At 46.5% G+C, this 20,049-nt stretch overlaps 2 protein-coding genes across 3 annotated transcripts in view; one reads left to right on the forward strand and one right to left on the reverse strand.

The window, feature by feature from the left end:
* Positions 1 to 17,762, reverse strand: part of LOC119445827 (histone-lysine N-methyltransferase SETD1) — a 53,401-nt gene extending 35,639 nt beyond the window's left edge. The window contains exons 1-8 of one of the 2 annotated variants that reach the window (XM_049663665.1): positions 16,488 to 17,762; positions 16,275 to 16,355; positions 16,096 to 16,186; positions 15,422 to 15,558; positions 14,733 to 14,837; positions 12,778 to 13,048; positions 10,386 to 12,142; positions 1,688 to 1,861 (exon numbers count right to left, since the gene is read on the reverse strand). In XM_049663665.1, coding sequence (XP_049519622.1) covers positions 1,688 to 1,861; positions 10,386 to 12,142; positions 12,778 to 13,048; positions 14,733 to 14,837; positions 15,422 to 15,556 — 2,442 coding nt within the window. In that variant the 5' untranslated portion in view covers positions 15,557 to 15,558; positions 16,096 to 16,186; positions 16,275 to 16,355; positions 16,488 to 17,762. Of the gene's footprint in view, positions 1 to 1,687; positions 1,862 to 10,385; positions 12,143 to 12,777; positions 13,049 to 14,732; positions 14,838 to 15,421; positions 15,559 to 15,713; positions 16,030 to 16,095; positions 16,187 to 16,274; positions 16,356 to 16,487 lie in introns of those variants that run through there. The other variant, XM_037710120.2, reaches the window with a different exon arrangement.
* A 197-nt stretch (positions 17,763 to 17,959) lies between these two features.
* On the forward strand, positions 17,960 to 19,384 carry LOC119445828 (uncharacterized). The gene has a single exon (XM_037710125.2). The coding sequence runs from the start codon at positions 18,189 to 18,191 to the stop codon at positions 19,131 to 19,133; it is 945 nt and encodes a 314-aa protein (XP_037566053.1). The 5' UTR covers positions 17,960 to 18,188; the 3' UTR covers positions 19,134 to 19,384.
* Positions 19,385 to 20,049: the final 665 nt, after the last annotated feature.

The following is a 20,049-nucleotide window of genomic DNA, read 5'->3' on the forward strand; positions in this document are numbered from 1 at the left end:
CGCTGTGTTGATCAAGGAGGTTGGTGTTTACATTGATGTGCAGCGCTCGAGTCTTCTACAGCGTGCAGTCACTGCAGTTTACTCCCTGCATACGTCTGCAGTGCAAGACGAGCACTGGTACATTCATGTTCCTGCCGCCAAAGAAGAAATTGCTGCACCTATATTCATTTAGAACTCCTTCGTGCTTCATCGGCTACCATCGGCACAGCTGCAGCAGACGATCCACATTCTTAGGCGGAAGTGGGCGATTGGTTTGAAGAAATGTATACATATATTTATTGCCCTTGTGTATTTATTCTTTAGAGTGTGCAAATTTCTATGCATATGTATGCTATTAAAAATAAGCTTCATGAAGCGACATGTTTCTGGCATTCCTGATGACATCGCCTGGATAGCCAATCGAATCGCTCGCCCAAATGACATCATTCATTCATGCTACATAGCAAGGGAAGGGCCAGCTTAAATCACAAAAGGGCAGCGCCACTGTGATCGGTAGCGATGCACATTTTTGAAACTTTGTAATGAATTACTCTTTCGGCAGAGCGCTTAAATCTTGTTTTGATCAAAAAGACCTACCCTACCAACTTAGTACGTTTGTACCCAATCCCCAAAATCATTTAAGGGTCCCTTTAAAGATGGTTTCCAGACAGGCCCAAAAGGAAAGTAACAGTGCAAAGTACATGCATTAAAAATTGCCCAACGAGCACCATGTGGGTCGCTCTAATGTCTCAATCCAGTACTCGGCATGACAGAGCTTTTTAGGCCTAGCTAATACAGTACGTATTTGACATTTCTAGCAGAGTTTAAGGTCCGCTCTGCTCAGACTGGCATACCCTAACAATTCGCACACAGCCACTTGTGAGAGCACAACCGCACAAGCGCACACACACATGCTCACACCAGCAGCGAAACGTAGAACCCAGCCCATGCTCTGCTACGAAGGTATCTGAGCAAAGCACGAGGATGCATCTACTCGGTTTCTGTGTCGTTATACAGCTGCTGCGCTCTGCTGGCACTTTTGTAAGACATGCTTGTCAAAAAAGCTAAATCAACACAGTTCTCTGCAGTCACCCGAGCACATGATATGTGAACAGAGCTCAGCACAGGGGATGCTCTGTTAAAAATGTCTAGTGATGACACCTTTGAACTGCAGTCCCAGCAATAGTCACTCGTACTTGTTTTCTGGACACAACTACAGTCCTTGCTACAGTGTTTTATATTTATGCCAAACCCCTCTGCTGTTTGTGCCGCCTCATGCCACAGCATAATTCGCTAATGCAAGTGTTGCCTGTGGCAATGGTGCGACAAGCACCCAAAATGTGCGCAGCACATTTTGCTGGGCAGAAAACACCGCCTGCGCTTTTTCCAACATGTTTGTTTCGGAGCGTATAATGCGGCTTAGAATGATGCCAACACACAAAAATCTCAGCGTAACGAAGCTTTCAGTGCAATGAAATACTTTGTTCTATGGCATGGCATGGCAAGAACTTTACTTTGTTCTATGACCTCATTAAAGCATGACCTCACTAAATCGAGGTTTGGCTGTATTGTTTAGTAGATCCTATATGCTATCAAATGCTCTTTCACAAACTTTCTTTATCGCTCAAATTTCAACGTCTGCAAACCAAAGCTGGTATCCAGCAACTTGATGCACCGAAGACAGTGCAGTAGTGAAGACTCCACTTACCCTGAACGATGGCATTCTCGGCATGGCTGCTCGAAGACCAAATCCAAAACCGGAACTGAAACTTTCACCAATGGAGAAGCCAGATTCACTTCTTGCACCGTCAAAGAGAGATGATAATGATGACACAGTTTGACTGCTGGTTGTATCATTTTTCGTAGCTTCCGAAGTCTTTGACTGTTGGAAAAAAAAAATGAGCAGCAATTCATTTTTCCTGCCACCTACAGCTACAGAGAACAAAAACAAGCTAGTGGTTAGAAAAACAATTCAGTTAGAAGGAAACTTAAAGCCAAGCACAGAAGTCAGGCTAGCCATTCGGAACGTTATAAGCATTTGTTCAGCAAACAAAAAGGCTTATTCGGAAAAAAAAGCTGTGAAAACTGCAATGAAATTTCGGATTGTGTAAAAAGTGTAGTTTCAGATAGCATAGATATAGAACAGCCTCTGCACAAAGTTTGACATTTGAAATATGAGTGAATGTGCTACAAAAAGATGTTTTTGATACCAAAATTGGTAATGCCACCATTACCACTTGCCAAAGATGATGCAGAACCTAGAATGCCAAATACCGGCACCCCACCTCAGCATGACCTCCGAGATTAGGCAGCACCTGTGGCACGCTGAAGGTCTCGGAGGCCATAATAGTCTGGGATTTGCATCATATCCACTAACCACCTGGTGCTCATGTCATCTACCACCAGTGCCCCGTCAGCATTTTCCTGCATGTACATTACGAATGATTTGCTTCAGTATTTTTCATAGTCATTTAACCTATTGCATGGGAGACATGGGGTCATACGTATTCACCTTACCTACATCTTGTAATCAAGCTGCAGAAAAGAGAATTGTCCGAATTATCTTTCTCTAGGTATACAGAACACACAGCACCTCTATTTAAAAAATTACGGCCAAAAATAGGTGCAGGGTAGCTACATAGTACAATATAGACCACTTATAACGTAACCGCTTATAGTGCAGGACCGGATATAGTGCGATCTTTTCAGACTCCCATTAATTTTCCAATAGCACTCCATGTATACACGTATCGATTATAGTGCAGTTGCGGGAAACGAAATAACGGTTACAGTGCGGCTGCCTGGGAGTACGGAGATCAGCGGAGACGGCGAACGCTCCCCTCAAACGGGCACCCCTAGGAGTGCTAGAGGAAGAAAGAGAGACGAAGTGGAGGAGAAGGGCACGTGGTGCGAACAAACATCGCCAGTGAGGCTGACACTAGAATCTTGAGTGCGAGTCGTGAAATATCACGGCGCGCATAGCGAGCGAGGGCCACGAAACTGCCAACGCCGGCCAACGCTCGCTTCACAATAACGGCAGTAAACGAAACTTCTGGGAGCGGGCGACGCCGGCACGGCACGGCGAAGGGCGCACGCGAAGACCGTGGAATGTGAGGGAGGAGGGCGGCAGGGAAGCGGATTTCGCCTCGGCAACTCCGCCGCTTCGGTGGCTCCCCTCGCCCTCCCTCGTAACTCCCTGACTTTCGACTGTCACCGTGCGCGCCCGCCGCCATGCAGGCGCCGCCGCTCCAGCCGGCCCTGCGCCAGCTCCCCGAAGTTTCTTTTTCTGCCGTTATCAGGAAGCGGGCGTTTGCCAGCGTGGGCAGTTTCGACAGCGCCGGTGCTTCCCTCTGCGCCGTAGCCGCAGCGTGCAAGGTCAACACGTGACTAGAAAGTAGAGGAAGCATAAAGGAGGAAGAAGGGTTCACTGCCATTTTCTACGCGTGGCTACGGTAGCGTGGCTGAGACGTCGGTACGTACATGCATGTTCCAGCACAACGCAGAATCGGCGACCTTGCCATTTGAGAGAGGGTGAAATTTCCGCCGCATTTTTTTTTCTTTTTTGTTTAGTTTGCGCGCAACACTGAGGGGTCTCTCCTAAGCTTTTACTCAATGGCGGTGCCGGAGCAATGCCGGTCAGAGGTGCCGCCGCGTGAATTATTTCGAATTAACGAGATTCGACTGTAAATTGAATGCAAACGTTCCAGCTGCATTCCTCGACTGTCGCATATGTGCGGGCCTTGAAAATTGTTGCTTTGGTTATAGTGCGGTACCGCTTATAGTGCGGATATTCGAGACTCCGGCGACTTACGTTATAAGCGGTCTACACTGTACCAAAACTATGGAACAACTTTTCAAAGACAACAAACGAGAGTACGAAATTTTCAGCTCTAATCTATAATGAATATGTTTCAATTGTGTTGCTTTTGCTACTTGTTGACCTTTCAATCTGTGCAGTAACAATTTCATTTATGATACATGAATCTGTACTTTCAATTCACGTTACCATTCAACCTGAGTTGCAATGATGTATTAATTCCATGAGCCTAGAACTAGCAGTGTTGCTAAGGGCCCAGGTGGTTTTTCAGCAACCATTTTGTAAACATATGGAAATAAGCAGATCATTATCTCATGTACCTGCTTAGGTACTATTTAAAGACTGTTAATAAGAATATTTAACGCATTCCAGCCCGGCAGCTTTGCCAAGATTACTGCAATAGCATATGATATACTACTCATTTAAAACCAATTTAGCCAAACTGAAATATCACTGCAGTTAGCATTAAAATGGCTGAGCCTGCCTTCTGAAATCCTCCTTGCAAAACAAGAACAGTACGAATCCAGCACCACTAACATCCCAGATTTTACAGCTTCTCTGGAAACTGCCGCACATTGATGTACAAGAGAGGGCTGGCGAAATGCTCCACGATTACCGTACTTACATAATTCTAATGTGACCCCAAATCTAATGCGCACCAAATTTTCGCAGGCTCAGAGTAAGAAATTAAAAGTGCACCTGAATGTAGTACATGCCCGATTTAAAAAAGAAAAATATCCCCGCATTCGCGATCAGAACAAAACAAGACGTGCAGAAATTAACTTCATAGAAAGGAGTTTTTTTTTATAATGAGCTTTCATAATGAAAGCAGCACATCATTGTGCCGTTTGCGCTTCAATGCGCTGTCTACAAGGTCGTATTCTCGAGCGATCACTTTTATAGATACTACTATCACTTTCATGAGACTTTTCGTGACTCTGCATCGAACTTGTCGAAACATGCTGCCGAGAACGTTCTTCTCTCTGGGGTTTTCGAGCCAAAACCAGTTGCGATAATAAGGCACGCCGTAGTGGAGGGCTCCAGATTAATTTTGACCACCTGGGGTTCTTTAACGTGCACTACAACGCAAGCACATGGGCATTTTTGCATTCCGCCACCATCAAAATGCAGCCGCCACGACCGGGCTTCGATCTCGCGATCTCGTGCTCAGCAGCGCAACGGCTTAGCTAACTGAGCCACCGCTCGTTCCTCTAGTAATGGCCGAGAGCGTTCCCGGCACTCTGCCCAGATAGCGAGCTTGGCACAGCACCAGAAACGCTGTTAGCCATGTATGCTTATGCGCAACAATGCACAGTCATGTGAAATCTCTCGAAAGTGATAGTATCTCTGAAAGTGATCGTAGTCGAGCACAAAATGAACCCACAGCAACCTTCCAGAAAACATGCTCTACCACCATCTCATGATGGCGATGACGCGTCTGACGGCTCTGGTGGTAGGTTGTTGCTGAACGCCGTTTTAATTTCGCATCCGATTGTAACACACAGCCAATTTGTGGATCCACTTTAAAAAACAAAAAAAGGTGCGCGTTAGATTTGTATAACAGTATGTGTAACAGTCCTCATATAAATGTGACTAGTTTCTTGCAAGGAGTGCTGAGGTTGTATTCTCGTTATTCACTTTTGGGGATACAACTTTTGTTAGGTCTCGTCTAAGTAATACTGAACACGTCGGTGACTACGGGTGACAGCAAGCTTGGTACCATGCCAGCAATGCTGTCCCCCCAAGGTCACCGCTGTGACCAAGTTTAGTCACGCAATATCTTGCGAAAGTGCTTGTATCCCCTGCGAAAAGTGATTGTATCCCCGAAAATACATGAACGAGAATATCGCACCCAGATTACGGTTCATATACTGGCACCGTATGGAGCATTAAATGCATATGAAAGATCTACAGAACACGAGCTAAGCAGGTACAAGCATCACCACTAAAGGAGACTGGTAATTTATGCATAAAATTTCACACATATTTCAGAATATATCAGGGCTGTCACATTCATTACAGCAAAAAAACCACTAAGCAAGGGGAGAAGGAGGGAGAGGGGACATCACAAGGCCTTTTGCTAAAACATACCAAACGCTCAAATAACAAACTACGATGGGCAATGTAGAATGTGTAAGTGAAAAATATTTTTCTGTATTTTCCTGATCCACAGGCGAAGAAGCACAAAGTACGCTCACTCTATGAAACACCTTACTAAAGGTAATTTGCATTTTTGCTGAAATTGGCATTTCAAAGCTCGAAACATACTTCACTGATTTTACTATGTCTTATTCATTCTGCATACATGACAGATGTTCTCGCAAAGTAGTTACTTTTTTTTTTCTTTTTTTTTAATATGAGAGGAGCAGAGTAACTGCAAATGCATGCCGTTCAGGGCATTGAACTGGCAGCAGCCAGAAACATCTGCAAAGAAATAGAGCTGCATTCTTGATGGGTCAAATTCGGAGATATTTTCGAGTCACACACAATGAGTGTCCAACGCTTCACTGAATCGACCAGCATCCTGCCCACTGTGTGCACCATCAGCGTGCAGAAAAGGCAGTATCATCGAAATGATTGAGAGTATGGCCTCCTGGTTGAGCCTGTCAAAATTTGCAAGACATGTGACAATCCTATGATCTGTGCAGCTCCCTTGTCAGCAATAAACTGGCCATGACAAGATTTAGTTGTGTATGTTCATACATTCACGTCAGAGCTCCTAGAGTGCATACTGCTCAAACAGCTGAATGTTTTTCTTGTTCAACGTGTTTGCCAATGTTTAAGACAACAAATTATTCCAGATGCAGTGCAGATGGTACATTCTGCTTTATGGCCACTCTCACCTTGTTCCCACTAATGGTTCGAACCATGCTTTTAGTGCATTTTGTGACGTCCGCTATTACCATAGTTGTCACAACATTGCCTTAATGTTTCTGTTTGCTTTTGGAAGTTTAAACAAAAAAGACAATCAAGTTTCTCTCCAGTGTAGACTAAATATGGATGCAGAGAATTTTAATGACCTCAAGACAGCACATGTTGATTTGCTCGCTTCTAAGCCTACTGGCTGCCACATTTGCAATCTACGACTGTTTTTCTCCAGGAGGGAAATCAGCTGATCCCTCGAGAAATCGTAGGCTCATGATTTGAAGATTGCTGCACCACCTACTGAACAAAATGGCTCAGATAACCACTCGATTACAAGATCTACTAACACATTTTGAGGAATTACTTGAAATCTACAACCTAAATATAATGATTGTGCCTGTTTACCACGACTTTCCAGTGTTAAGCAAATAATGCAAGAGGGCCCTCCCTAGCCTACTGTCTTATCCCTCTGGGCTCTATCAGAATAGTTCCCCTCATAGATTATTGCATGGGTCAAAGAGAATGCACTCAAAGATGCAATTGTAAAGTGCAACACACCCTAACAGCCAAGATCGGCAGAGGCGAGGATGAAGCTAGCAGCATGAGCATGTGCACAGTGCAAGATATTGAAACGGGATCCGGGGAGGGATATCCTGAGCTCCTATCTAAAGAATTACCTCCCCAACCCTTGAGAGCCACAAACAGGTGTGGTAAACAGAAACGTACACTCGGCAACACAGAAATAAAATAAACATTGATGTTTCAGCACCCACACAGTGCTCAGATCCCCCCCAAAAAATGGACAACAAGGTGTTTATATATGCACTGATTGCATAACGTCTGTCAATAAATACTGGGAGGGGGCTAGTCACTATCATATGCACGCACAGTAGATTGTATAATGATTCTACAAAAAAAACGGACTAGCAAAACTTTTTCTTTAGCAATGAAGGCTTAATGTACAAATTCCAGCTAATATGATTCTGCCACTACAAACTTCCCTCACAAAGCAATGTTTTGTCACACCCTTGACTATATAGAGGTTCTCTAAAATAAGGTCAATAAAATGAACCACAGAAGGTTTAGTGACTGGGCTATCCTTCCGAGAGATACAAGGATCACACCTGATCAAGGTTAGTTGTCTCTGCAGTTGTTTTTTCAAGGAAGCTCATCAACTAAGTATCGCAGTCATAAGGAAATTCGTATCCCAGTGCCCTGCAGTTTGACCTGTCACGCTTTCACCTGTGCGTGCTCTCACGCTTTCACCCTGTGCGTGCTGTCACACTTTCACCCTGTGCGTGAACATATGTATACTACCTTCCATAGGCAGCAAATGCCACAGCACACTGCCTTAAACACGTGCTTGTTGCACACGGACTCGGCACTTCGTACATAGTGTACATTTTTGCAGTGATCTTTTGTCGCTCCCGCACCTCACTTGGCTAGGTTCCTAGGTGTGTTGCATTCACCAAGCAACCCCACATAATTTAACAATTTAACCAATGGTGCTTGTGGTACAGTTTTCATTTAATGCCTCAGTCTTCCTACATGGCAGTGGTGAAATTTCATTACAGTGTAATCACAGATAAACACATCTGGTCACGTCGATAAAAAATGGTCGCTAAAAGATGTCACAGTAAAGCCTCGTTAATTCGGATTTCACGCTAGCAGAAAAAATGTACAAATTAACCGAATGTGAAATTATTGAGGGTACTAAGAGAACAATAAACAAATGATTACTACAGCAAGCTTACTAAATAAACACGCTTTTATTTACTGAGTGAATCTGCACATTCTGTTCCTACTTTGCACGCAGTGCTGCAGAAGCTGCAATTCTTGTCCCATGACTGATTAGCATTCGAAGCGGCGATGGTCTCCTGCCTTCCTTCGAAAAACTGCGGTCATTATCGACGCAATCATGAATGACGACCATGCAGTTCTGAAGGCACATGACCAATGCACACAGCCAATGTACCCACCAAGTCAAAAGGAAACTACTGCTTGCCGCAACGCCTGCCAACGAAAATGCGTTCATTATCAAAGCAATAATGGATAGTGACCATGCAGTTAAGAAGGCATGCGGCCAACATGTGCACCGAGTGAAACGTCACTATTGTTTGCGGTAACCACTGCGGATGAAACCGTGGTCACTATCGATTGCAAACAAGTTCTGGTGGCACGCAGCCAACAGGTTTCGTGTGCAGTGGTAAATGCAGAGCAAGGGCTGTCAAGGCACAAATACGAATTAAGAGTTCCACTGTGCCCTTATGGTTCCCACTAAAGACTATGGTGATGCAGACTCTGCCACTTCATTTCGGTTGGACGCTAGTGCTGCTTTTACGACGCACTCAGAGGGTCGACCGAATTAACCATTGTGTGGCCAAACACATCTTAACAAGTTTGATGCCATTAAATAAGGCATGCAGCTTGCTGGAACCAGAGGATGAGTCTGAATTATCCGATTTTCTGAATTAACAAGGGTTAAATTAAAGTGGTTCTACTGTACAGCATTCTATGAACGTCCAAGTTACAAATAAAATTATTTATGTTGAGGATTTCGTATATTAATGAGAAATTATTGGCTAATTGGTTATTCATATTCAGGCAAGAATAACGCTAAGGACACCAACAACATGAAGACACATAGAAAAACTACAAGTTCCACTGACTAAGAATTTATCTATTTTTGCCGTGAACAAACAATTGAATACATTGGAACGCTTCATCACAGGCATAAAAATGTGAAAACTAGCATGTTTTTATGCCTCTTACAAAGCATTCAGGTGTATTTTATGGCGACACTTGACTCTCACGCGTCCCCCAATATTTTCCCCACATGACTCTCGCGTCTCCTGTAATCTGGCTTCTCCGTTAGCTAAGCGCCGGCAGCGGTCGGTGTAGGTGCAGAATAGTACGAGAGATGGCGCGAGTGTTATGCTGCTAACGCTCTATAACGGCAGGGTTACTCGGGCGCAAAAGGGAGTAGCCTTTTCCTCTTTGGCTTGGTGTCGGCAGAGTGGGCGGACTTGTCGAGCACCTATTGGCACGCTCTGCGGGACTGTCTCATGAGACTTTGGAGCAGGGCACCGGGATGGGCGAACTCGACCGTTTGAGCGCAGCACGGTTCGCATGAGTGTACACACGAACGATTAGGCTTAGTGTCCAGCATGGGGGCACACCTATTTGCTTAATATCCTGTCGCGGTGAGTCAGACTTCCTCGATTCATCTGCACCCATCAGCATGTTCTATTGGTAGTAATTCGGCTAGCTGGCATTGGTATATGAATGGTGCATAAATGCACGTTTGATTGTTTGCACTACTGTGATGTTCCAAGAGCACGGGTGAGACCCAACAATTTAAATGTTGGTCGCACAAAAATATCAGTTGTCAGCACAATCGGTCGTTTTTCTACATGTTTCACTTAGTACTTGTCTTATCACCGTTCCCGTCCAAAGAGGATTTCATAACACGCATTAGTTAACTACACTGAGGTTTAACTGTATGTGTATATGTAAAACTGAGATACCATCTTATGCATTAAACCCTTCCTGTGCATCTCTTGCGTAGCTTCCCACTGAAGCAATCTTACTTAACAGCAATTTTTTGAGCACACACAATTATATGCAACAAAACAAAGCTTGCAATGCACAACAAAACAAAGCTTGCAATGCACAACACACTCGGCACAACAGAACAAAACAAAATGAGAAACACCACTGATACCTTAGATGCAGCTGAAACCTGCTCGTCCCACCAGACTTCGAAGCGCTTGAATGCGTAGCTTTCCACCATGCGCTTACATATGTCCCTCTTCACAATTTCCCTTAGTTCCGCCACCAAGGCGTCTAACACAGCACGCACCGTTGGTGCATTGGGGTCAGTACTCATGGTGCCTGGAGGCATGGGTGGGCTGTTTGCCCTAGCAAATCCAACACGAGGCATCGGCACCATGGTGTTGTACCACTTGTAAGGTGAAGGTGGCATCCGGGCTGCCGAATAGTCTGCATGCCCATACTGCGGTGGCGTAGATGCCGATGGGTAGTAGTGAGGTGCATAGTGATGGGAATGCACCGATGCTGGGCTGTAGTGGGGCAGTGGTGGAGGAGGGTAGAGTGGATTGAAGGCAGGCAAGTGCGTAGGTGGGTGCACTGTGGCTGCCGTGGGTGTCGAAGCGCTGCCGTGGTAGCCATAGGCCGACCCTGAACGAATTGGCGATGGCGGAAGTGGTGGCTGTGGCTGCTGTGGGTGTGGAGACAGTGACTGGACACCGGATCCCATGCCAGGCTTCCAGATACCCATCTGGGCCATCATCTGCACCTCCTGACTCGGATACATGGGGTGCGCGCTTGGGTAGACGGAGACTGGTGCGTACATTGAAGACGTCCCCGGTGTGGCCTGGTACGCCACTGCAGCCGAGCTTGCAGTAGCCTCCTGGGTGAGATACACAGTGGGAGCTGGTGGTTCGGGCAGCGGGGCATTCACTTGCAGTTTCTCTTCGCCACTGCTTAGCGAGGAGAGTGACATGCGATCGTCGTCGTCGTCATCAACCTGGTTTCCAGTCGGGTTTTCTTCTTCTGGTGGTGGCTCTGGCAGTTCATCATGGACAGGTGTGGAGTCTCGCGTGCTTGGCACTGACTGGTTGGTTTCTTCATTTGACTGCAGAGTCACATCGGCACGCCGATCGTCAAGCTCGGAGTCCGAAAGGTCCCTGGTCCTCGCCTCTCTCGTTATTCTAGCCCAGTGGTGGTACTCGTGCTGAGATATGAATGGTGATGGTGGAGTCGACAGCAGCTCCATAACTTCATCCTCTTCTTCAGGCGGCGGAGGCGGAAGCTCATCTCTCTCTGGCAACGGTGGCAGAGGAGACGAGTCTGGAGGCAATGGTGGGAGTGGAACTCCCGCCAGTCCATCAGAGCTTGGTGCCGTGGAGGGCACTGGAGAACTCTGCTGAGGAACCAGGCTTTCCCCAAAAGGCGGACTTCCAAAGGGCGGCCCACCAGTGTCCAGAAATCCACCCCTGCCCTCCGTCTGCTTCAACAGCAGCTCTATGCGTGTGTCAAGGCTCTCACGAGCCGGGCTTTGCTTGGGCGGGGGAATGGCATCGGCGTGGGGGTCCCATGCAGACCCTTGCTGCCACGCCATTCCATCAGCCCCCCAAGATGTTCCGGAGTGATTCACTTCCCAAGAATGGGATGGCGCTGCATACTGAGATGACGAGCAGTAAGAATAGCCACTGTCATAGCTCAATGGGGTTGACTGGTTAGAACGGTATGATCCTGAGCCATAATCAGAGTGGTTGGAGTAGCCATAATCAGCAGGTGGGGGAGGGGCTGGAGACGGATGGTGTACTCGCGCCGCAGGTGGCGGCGTTGGCAAAATCTGCGATGGAGGGGGAGGGGGATCAGGAACATAAGGTGTTGGCTCGGAAAACTTGGGACGGTCCGACGACATCTCCTCGTAGAGCCGCTGGCACTCTCGACCTGCAGCAAAGCATAACAGTAAAGTGTCCATTACATTTCTGTACAATTTGTAACTACGCTAGCCGGCTCCCTGAAAAAAAAAAAAAGTATGGCCTTCACTTTCATTTCCAGAAGAACCCATGCAAGGAAAGATCTGTGATGATGAAAAATGATTTAATAAGGAAAAAGAACACCTTTAAGCCTCTTGAGCACATAGCTGTGTATAAAGCACAGACAGATATCTGAACTCTTTGCTAATCTGCAACTGTGCGTCACATGTCCTCACCCTTTGCACACAAACTTCTGGGCAGCTTTTGTGCATGTACATCTTTCTCATTCACATCATACCTGCCTTTTGGTAAAGTTAGTTGAAGAAATAGCTTAACCAGAACCTCTGACCCTAAAATTTTTTTAGTTGTTTACGACTTCTCAAGTTTTTCATGAAATTACAATTTCAATTCTTTTGTCAGAATCATTCACATGTGTGTGTTCCCTAGATCTGAAGTGAAACTGCGGGCAACATAATGAAAACATGATACTGTGGATAAATACAGCCAGTAAAAATTACATGTGTAGTCAACAGGTGTCTCTGTATATTGACTTGTCCTCTGTCAATAAAGAGGCATCATGGACACAAGCAAGAAGGGCAAGCTTACCAAAAGGATCAAGGAAAACATTGAGGATGTTGCCCATAACTGAGGAAAGATGCATCTTCTCGACACAGTAGCGGGCAGATTTCGTGGTTGAAAAGATGACGCGAGCCAAGCCCAGGTGCTTTCGCGTACGTGCATGGTAGTAGACGACAGACTCATCTATCTGCCCAAACTTCTTGAGTAAGTCATCCAGGAACGCCTTGCCAATGTTGTCATTCAGATTGGTCAGGGTCACCTCCAGTGGTGGTGGTACTCCCACATAGTGCTCATCAATCTGGAAAGCATAGAGTTTGCAATGCACCTCAACAAGCATTTGTCAGAGCACCTGCCAAGCCCAAGTACACATGAATTACATTTAAATAGAATGAGAAATCCAAGAAAAAACTTACCAAGACTGCGCCTTTTCAACAGTTGCAAACACTGATTGACTGATTTATGTGGTTTAACATCCCAAAGAACTCTGGTGCTATCAGAGATGCCGTAGTGGAGGGCTTCGGATTAATTTTGACCACCTATGGTTCTTTAACACAAACCTGATTCTAACTACATGAGCATTTTTACATCTTGCTTTATTGAAATGTGGCCGACATGGCCGGGAATCAAACCCGCAACCTTGAGTTCAGCAAGCGGAACAACATAGTCACTGAGCTACGCGGCGGGTAAGCTTCAAAATACTGTTAGTATCCCTGCTGAAGCTTTACGGCTATAGCATGCTCCGCCCCATGTTCTTACATTACGTAACTTCGTTTCACTTAAACCTCTCCACTGATATACATGTCAGTAAAGGATTATATACACACCACTGAAGTTAACCACACATAATAAAGACTTAATCGAGCATGTATGCCAATGCTCAGCGACAACATTGCATCACAAAATACATAATATGACGTTGTGTTAGAGGCAATGGACGGCATGTTTAAAAGATGGCTGCGCCGTCTGTTGCCCCTGTTGATGCAGTTGGTGTGACTGTTAATTTGCCACATGCAAAACAAAATAGCACCATGTTTCACCTGCTTAATTTGTCGTGCGCACACAGTAAAACTAAACCATTGCAACATGCCCTGCATGATGCCACCCAAAGCACTTAGCCAAGATAACGGATGGGCATCACACATCTAGAAGAAACTGGCTGACATTGTCAATGATCAGCATGACTGCCTCTAACACAGTGGCGCACCGACAGCGGGGGGGGGGGGGGGGGTTGGGGGTTGTAACCCCCCCTTTTGTTTAATCCCTTTTCTTTCCTTGCGCATTTGAGTACTGCAACTAAGATGTAAGACGCGAAATCGTCTGCACACTCGCAAAAAGCGCATTTTTTGACAATTTCCCGTGAAGAAATTGAAATTAGTGCTGTTTAGATGGTATTGGCAAACTGTCAACCCCCCCCCCCCCCCCTGGCAGAGATCCTGGGTACGCTACTGCTCTAACATACTGTGACTACACATCTCATGTGTAATGTGAGAAAACATCACACATCAGGTTTTCGAAGTAATCAACAGCACACCGTTTATATTACGACCATGCGTCAAGCAATGCGTCATCCGTCAGATTATTGGCCGCAGTAGTGAAATGAGTCCTACTGCTGTAACCACAAGCCCTGCGTGAACCCTTACACAACTACAGCTACTTTTTCACGCTGTTAGTTGCATGAGACATGTGCGCAAGCACTTCAGTTCCATCTTAAAAAGTGTATCTAATCTGATTAATGATAATTTTTACAAGAAACCTCATTTCTTGTGTTGCACACTGTAACTCTGCACAGTACAAAGTGTACATGCACGGTTAACGTCGAAGGCACCTTTCTAAGCAATAATCAACGCAAGAATGCATTCAAAATTCAACTTTTCAATGTTTGCACAGGCGTGTCAACATTTCAGTGTGTCCCTTGTCGAGTTCCAGACATATTTGGCCAGGCTGCAACACAGTACGCCACCAGGCACCTGCCAATTACGCACCTTGAACTTAGGAACTGGCAGATCTGCCACTTCTGTTCTCGCCCACAGCAATGTGAGACGGGACCTCGGATCTCGAACTTGAACTGGTGGATACAGGTTCTCTTGCTGAAACAGAGGACAAGAGTAACGTGTAATCACTACCCTGTGTCGGCAAAGGCGCAAAAATTAAACTAGACGCGTTCAGAACTGCTGAAGCATCAGTATATGAAGCGTCTACGCCAATGCACTGTCGAAAACGCTACACCACGGCGTAATTTATATATAACCGTGTGCAGTCATGTTCTCAACTCAAATGGGCGAAGGCTGAGCTAACATGCGTAAGAGGTACGGTCATGAGCAACGCGAGGCACTTCGCGCGAGTCGCAGCTAGCTGCCAAGAACTCAACGGAGTATGCACCGGACAGGTAGCCAATATGAACATCAGGTTCTGATAGTGTTGTGCATACAGTTATCCATTATCATACGTCATCATTGAGCAACACAGTCGTTCTTAGACGCCGGAGGAGCAACACAGTCGTTCCTAGACGCCGGATAAATGTAAACACGACCAAGAGAAATGTAAACACGGCCACCAGTCGGTGAACAAGCGCGAATGGAGACGTAGTGCAAGTGCACGGAGCGAGTCGCTTTGCATCGCGATCCCGGCGGCGGCACGTTCAAAGGGAGCCGGTCCTAGGGTGGCATCGTACCCCAGGGACGACTCCATCGTATCTGTAGACTTTCACGGCCCCTTTTTTCATCGCTGGATCCACCAGAAGCTTGTAGTTCCTCTTCTTCTTTTCCCCATGGCTGGCGTCCTGTTGAACGGGTCGAACGCCATTCATTGCTGCAAAAGCAAAATTTTGAGAGTTAGAACGGCTCTCGGCACACAAACAGTCGAGTTAAAGGCTGCCCCGATGTAAAGCAGCTGTCGGTTTTTACGATCCGCGATTAACTGGGCGAAAGACATTGTGCATCGAGCAGCAGCAAATACTACACCACCTGAAAGCTTGGCTAGCTTCGCATTCACGCGGATCAGGACAGCCCCGTCTCATAAGCTATAGCTCGTCGACGTCCTTGCCATTACACAGCCCGGCTGAAACAGCAAAGATGGGCTTCTTATTTTACAATAACCACCAAAAGGTGTACTCCAACTGGTCCACATTACACATTAGTTCGCCTCTCCATCACAGTGGCGTTACCAAACTCAGGCACTCAAAAGGAGTATGGCCGCGCTTACGCAGCACTAGTTTCGTATGTGTGGATCGCAAGTTTTGTAATAATTGGTTACCATTCGCACTAAAACATGTGGTGTCGGACAGCCTTTTATTGAGTTATACCCACATGCATACTAGTCATGACATTGTAAACAATAATAACTTACGTTTTAAAATGCGGCACTACTACTTGAATCTGGAAACTGAACAAAGAAATCGGGCCAGCAGAGAAGGGAAGTTGGAATCTACAAACGATACCTGAAACAAACAGGCACGTTTTAAACACCGCGTTCACTTCAGTAGTAGTGGTAAATACGAAGTCGGATAGGGCAGAGTTCACTTCTACCTAAGTGACCGCGGATGGACGCCCACGCTTGGTCCAGTAGGGGCGTGTGTTGTGTTGCATCGAGTAGGTCTCTCGTCCTCCCTGAAAGGCTAAACAATCGGTAAACTTTCCTGCGGCACGTGGCATACAGCCTTTCAGGCAGCGCCTACAACGAAAAAAGCACGTTCTCGGCTATTCCATGCAACTATCGCATTGCATGGTGCAAGACAGTACCTCTCTATCATTGTGGAATTTCATCCGTGGATAACTAACGCAGCGATGTCGCCGCAGCCAATGTCTATCAAACGCAGCTTTGCCAGCGCTGCCATAACAAAACTGGCAGATATGTATGCACAACCTCATCACAAAAGGGTAGTTTTACGTTGGCACGTTAGTGGTCAACTACCAGTTTCTATTTCTGCTCGTGAGAGAGCACTGCTGTCGAGGTTGCGGTCACAGCTAGCGCTGTTGTTTTTGTCGGTCATGTGCTCAAGACGTCATTCATCAATGGAACTGGACCTTAGGGCAGTGTGCCATGTTCCGCTACAAGTGTTTCTCAATGCTGTCGATGTCACAACTGGTGTGCGATGAGGTGTTCTCGCTGCTTGGTTTTTGTTTTGAGTGTGATGCATACAGTCATGCCCTGTCTTAGCCCAATCTAGATCGGTGAAAGCAAAACGCGACTAATGCAACCTTTAATACCACAGAACTTTCTGTGATGAAAGCATTATTATTGAAGACTGCTTTTTCAGCTTGATGAATTACCCACCCGGTCACGAATGGCGCGCAAGCTTTCGTGGTGATTGCAAGGATGTATACGTCGACTTTTTGCTGCAAGAGTTGGGAGTGAGTGTTCAGATCATGGCACTTTAGTGCAGGTGTCCTACTACAGGAGTGACTGAAAACTTGATGTTTAAAATGTAGCGGTTCACTTCGGATAAACTAGCGGAACGTGCAATAATGTTTTACGACTTAAGCCACACTGCATGCGGACTGGGGAGAGGTCGTGTGTCAGGACCACGGTGCTAGAAGTACCGTGGTGAGGACCTCTGTGGTTTGTGACCACCTCGCTTTCTCCTCAACGTGCACTTGAAAACAAATATGCATGGATGCATTCGCATTCCGCCCCGTAAGAATGTGGTCGCCGCAGTCAAGGTTCGAACCAGCGACCTCCGGAAGTGCATATCGTATGAATCAAGCGATTTGCCATGCAACCGCTTTGCATTTAATGGCTGCCCAGAAATGTTTTTTTTTTTTTTCGTTACACACAACTAAACATATCCCAACTGAATAATACAGAAATAAAGAGAAAATTTTCAGTTCTAAAAGTGAAGCTCATCGACAGCTGTTGCTACAAATGCGGCGATCCCCACAACGTTGGACACGTGTACGAATTAGTCAAACGCAATAGGAGACTCCAAAATCTCCCAAGAAATTGCGATGTAATAAATGCACCAGCTGTATCTAGCACTTGCTGTCCAAGCCAGCAATAAACAAGTTCTATTCCATTCTTGCATTGCTTTGCAGCTGCATAGCAGCTGTGCTACTACGCACCCGACGCCCATAGCTTCGCCTTCAGTTCGCTTTTCTCACACCGAATCCAAATAAAAAGTGAATGGCGCTAGTGTACAACCAGTGTGTAAAACCAACGTCTTTATAGGAGGCGTTGGTAAAACTAAATAAATAAATAACAAAAATGTTAACTGTCACGCTAAAAATTATGAGTAAATCAAAATTTTGAAATGATATAGTTAGAAACGAAATCCACGTTTCTTATTTCCTTTTTAGCCGATGAGAGACGTATGGCGACATGCGGCGGCTTGCATCGATCGCTGGTTGGCTGGCTTACCAACTTGCCCACTCATTCAAATTCAAATCGTCCAGACGGCGGGTGCTTTAAAAGCAACGTTTGGTTAAAGCCGTGACGGATCAGTTATGCCGCCGAAATGTCGCAAGACTTCGAGACACGCCGCTCTAGTGGACGCCCGTGGTCGTCAAAGACGGCGAGTCATGGACAGAGACGCATTATACCGCCGCCGAAGGACGGCAGATGCTCTATGGCGGGCCGAGATGGCCAGCTGCTTCAACGCACTGCGCTGCCTGGTGCTGCCTTCGGCACCGCGTAGCCGAATGCACCGATCCAGACGCGCCGTTCTGCAGGCAGCAGTTCAAAGGTTGCGTTACTTGGAAGGCGTCGTATCCGAGCTGCTTGCGAACGACAACGGCCGTCGAGCAACACCGCGCAACCTTCGGGGTGTGAGGAGCCTCTTCCGTCGTTGCCTTGAGACAACTCTGCCGACTAGGCGAAAGCGACGCCAGAGCGAGCAAAGCTCGCAGGAGCTACTGCCGTCTCTGGAAGTGTTGGGGGAATGCGACCAGGAGACGTTCACGGGTGTGCGCGAGCCTGGCGGCGCAAGCAACCGTGCCGATGCCGCCACGAGCGTAGCATCGAGCCCAACCATTTGCCAAGTTTGGTGGAGTAACCGCGCGGTGGAGGCGGCCATCATGTCGTCGCCGACGGTGAAAAGACTCGTGGAGAGCTTCTACGACGACGTTCCCCTTCCTGCGAACGGTCCCAACTCTGCGCAGCTCGTTCCCGACGAGGTCTTTGTAATCGAGGCTGTTCCGCCGTCTGATTCCGAGGACGAACAGTTGGTCCCAATTGCAACGCTAGCCGAGGACTTTGACTCCAGTAATCTTGCTGGCGACTCCGAGGTGATCGGATCAGAAGACCCCTTGCTTAGTTCGGCCATTGTGCATGCTGCCAAAAGCCCCGAGAGGCATCTGCTCTTGTGCAATGAACATGATGCTCCCAACTGGCTAGCTGAGCAACTGATCTCAGGCGCACAAGTAGACTGGGTTCTTGATATTAATCTCTAGACAGAGCACACAAACTGACGCAGCCCACAAGTTGGGCGAAGATTGCTTGTTTTCCTTTGTCTTTGACCACATGTAGTCCATGTGACACGTTATACTTTTAATATAATTCCTGTGATGTTGTTTTAAGCAGTTACTATTGCAGCTGTGTTGGCTATCCTGCTGTTAAAAACACTTGCGGTCCAACTGTGATCTCAAATAGGTTTATGTATATGTTACTACAGTACCTGAGAGCTTATTAAAGGCACTTGTTCATATCCATGTTGCCGCTTTTGTACTTTGTAAATATTGGAAACCCATTGCGGCTGAAGCCCAGAGATTGCTAAATGTTAGGGGTGTGTTAATATTTGAAATCCTGAATGCAAATCATATAGTCTTCACTACATATTAGATTTGAGAATTCACTACAGTCGAACCCAGATATATTGAACCTGAAGGGGATCGCAAAAAAGTTCGATATATAGGTAATTCGATATATAAAATAATAGGCCCTGAGGCAAACGGCGGCTTACCAATTGGTACGTCCGTCCGAGGGCCACCAAGTTACTGCAGACAACACGGGGGGGGGGAAGCAAGCACACTTTATTTACTTGCTAAAAATTAATTGCTGGATCACTTCCAACTTCATCGCAAAGTCCAAGTTGATTCTTTTCTTTACACTTGCAGCAGCCATCACTTGCGGAAAATTGACTTCCGAATAGGCACTCAACCAACACGACGACGCCACTAAAAGAAGGAATGCTGGCGTTCGAGGTAGCACACGGGCTAGCCGCACAGCTCGACAGGACTCGAATTACTGCATGCATGACTCGCACGGTTCAACTGACTGCACGTTTTCTTCTGCACCTCCAGGTGCCAGATGACCTCAAAGTGCACAAAGAAGTGCACTTTGAGCTTTCTGGCATGGCGCCGCGCTCGA

This window comes from Dermacentor silvarum, chromosome 3 (assembly GCF_013339745.2).
Source record: "Dermacentor silvarum isolate Dsil-2018 chromosome 3, BIME_Dsil_1.4, whole genome shotgun sequence".
NCBI lineage: Eukaryota > Metazoa > Arthropoda > Arachnida > Ixodida > Ixodidae > Dermacentor > Dermacentor silvarum.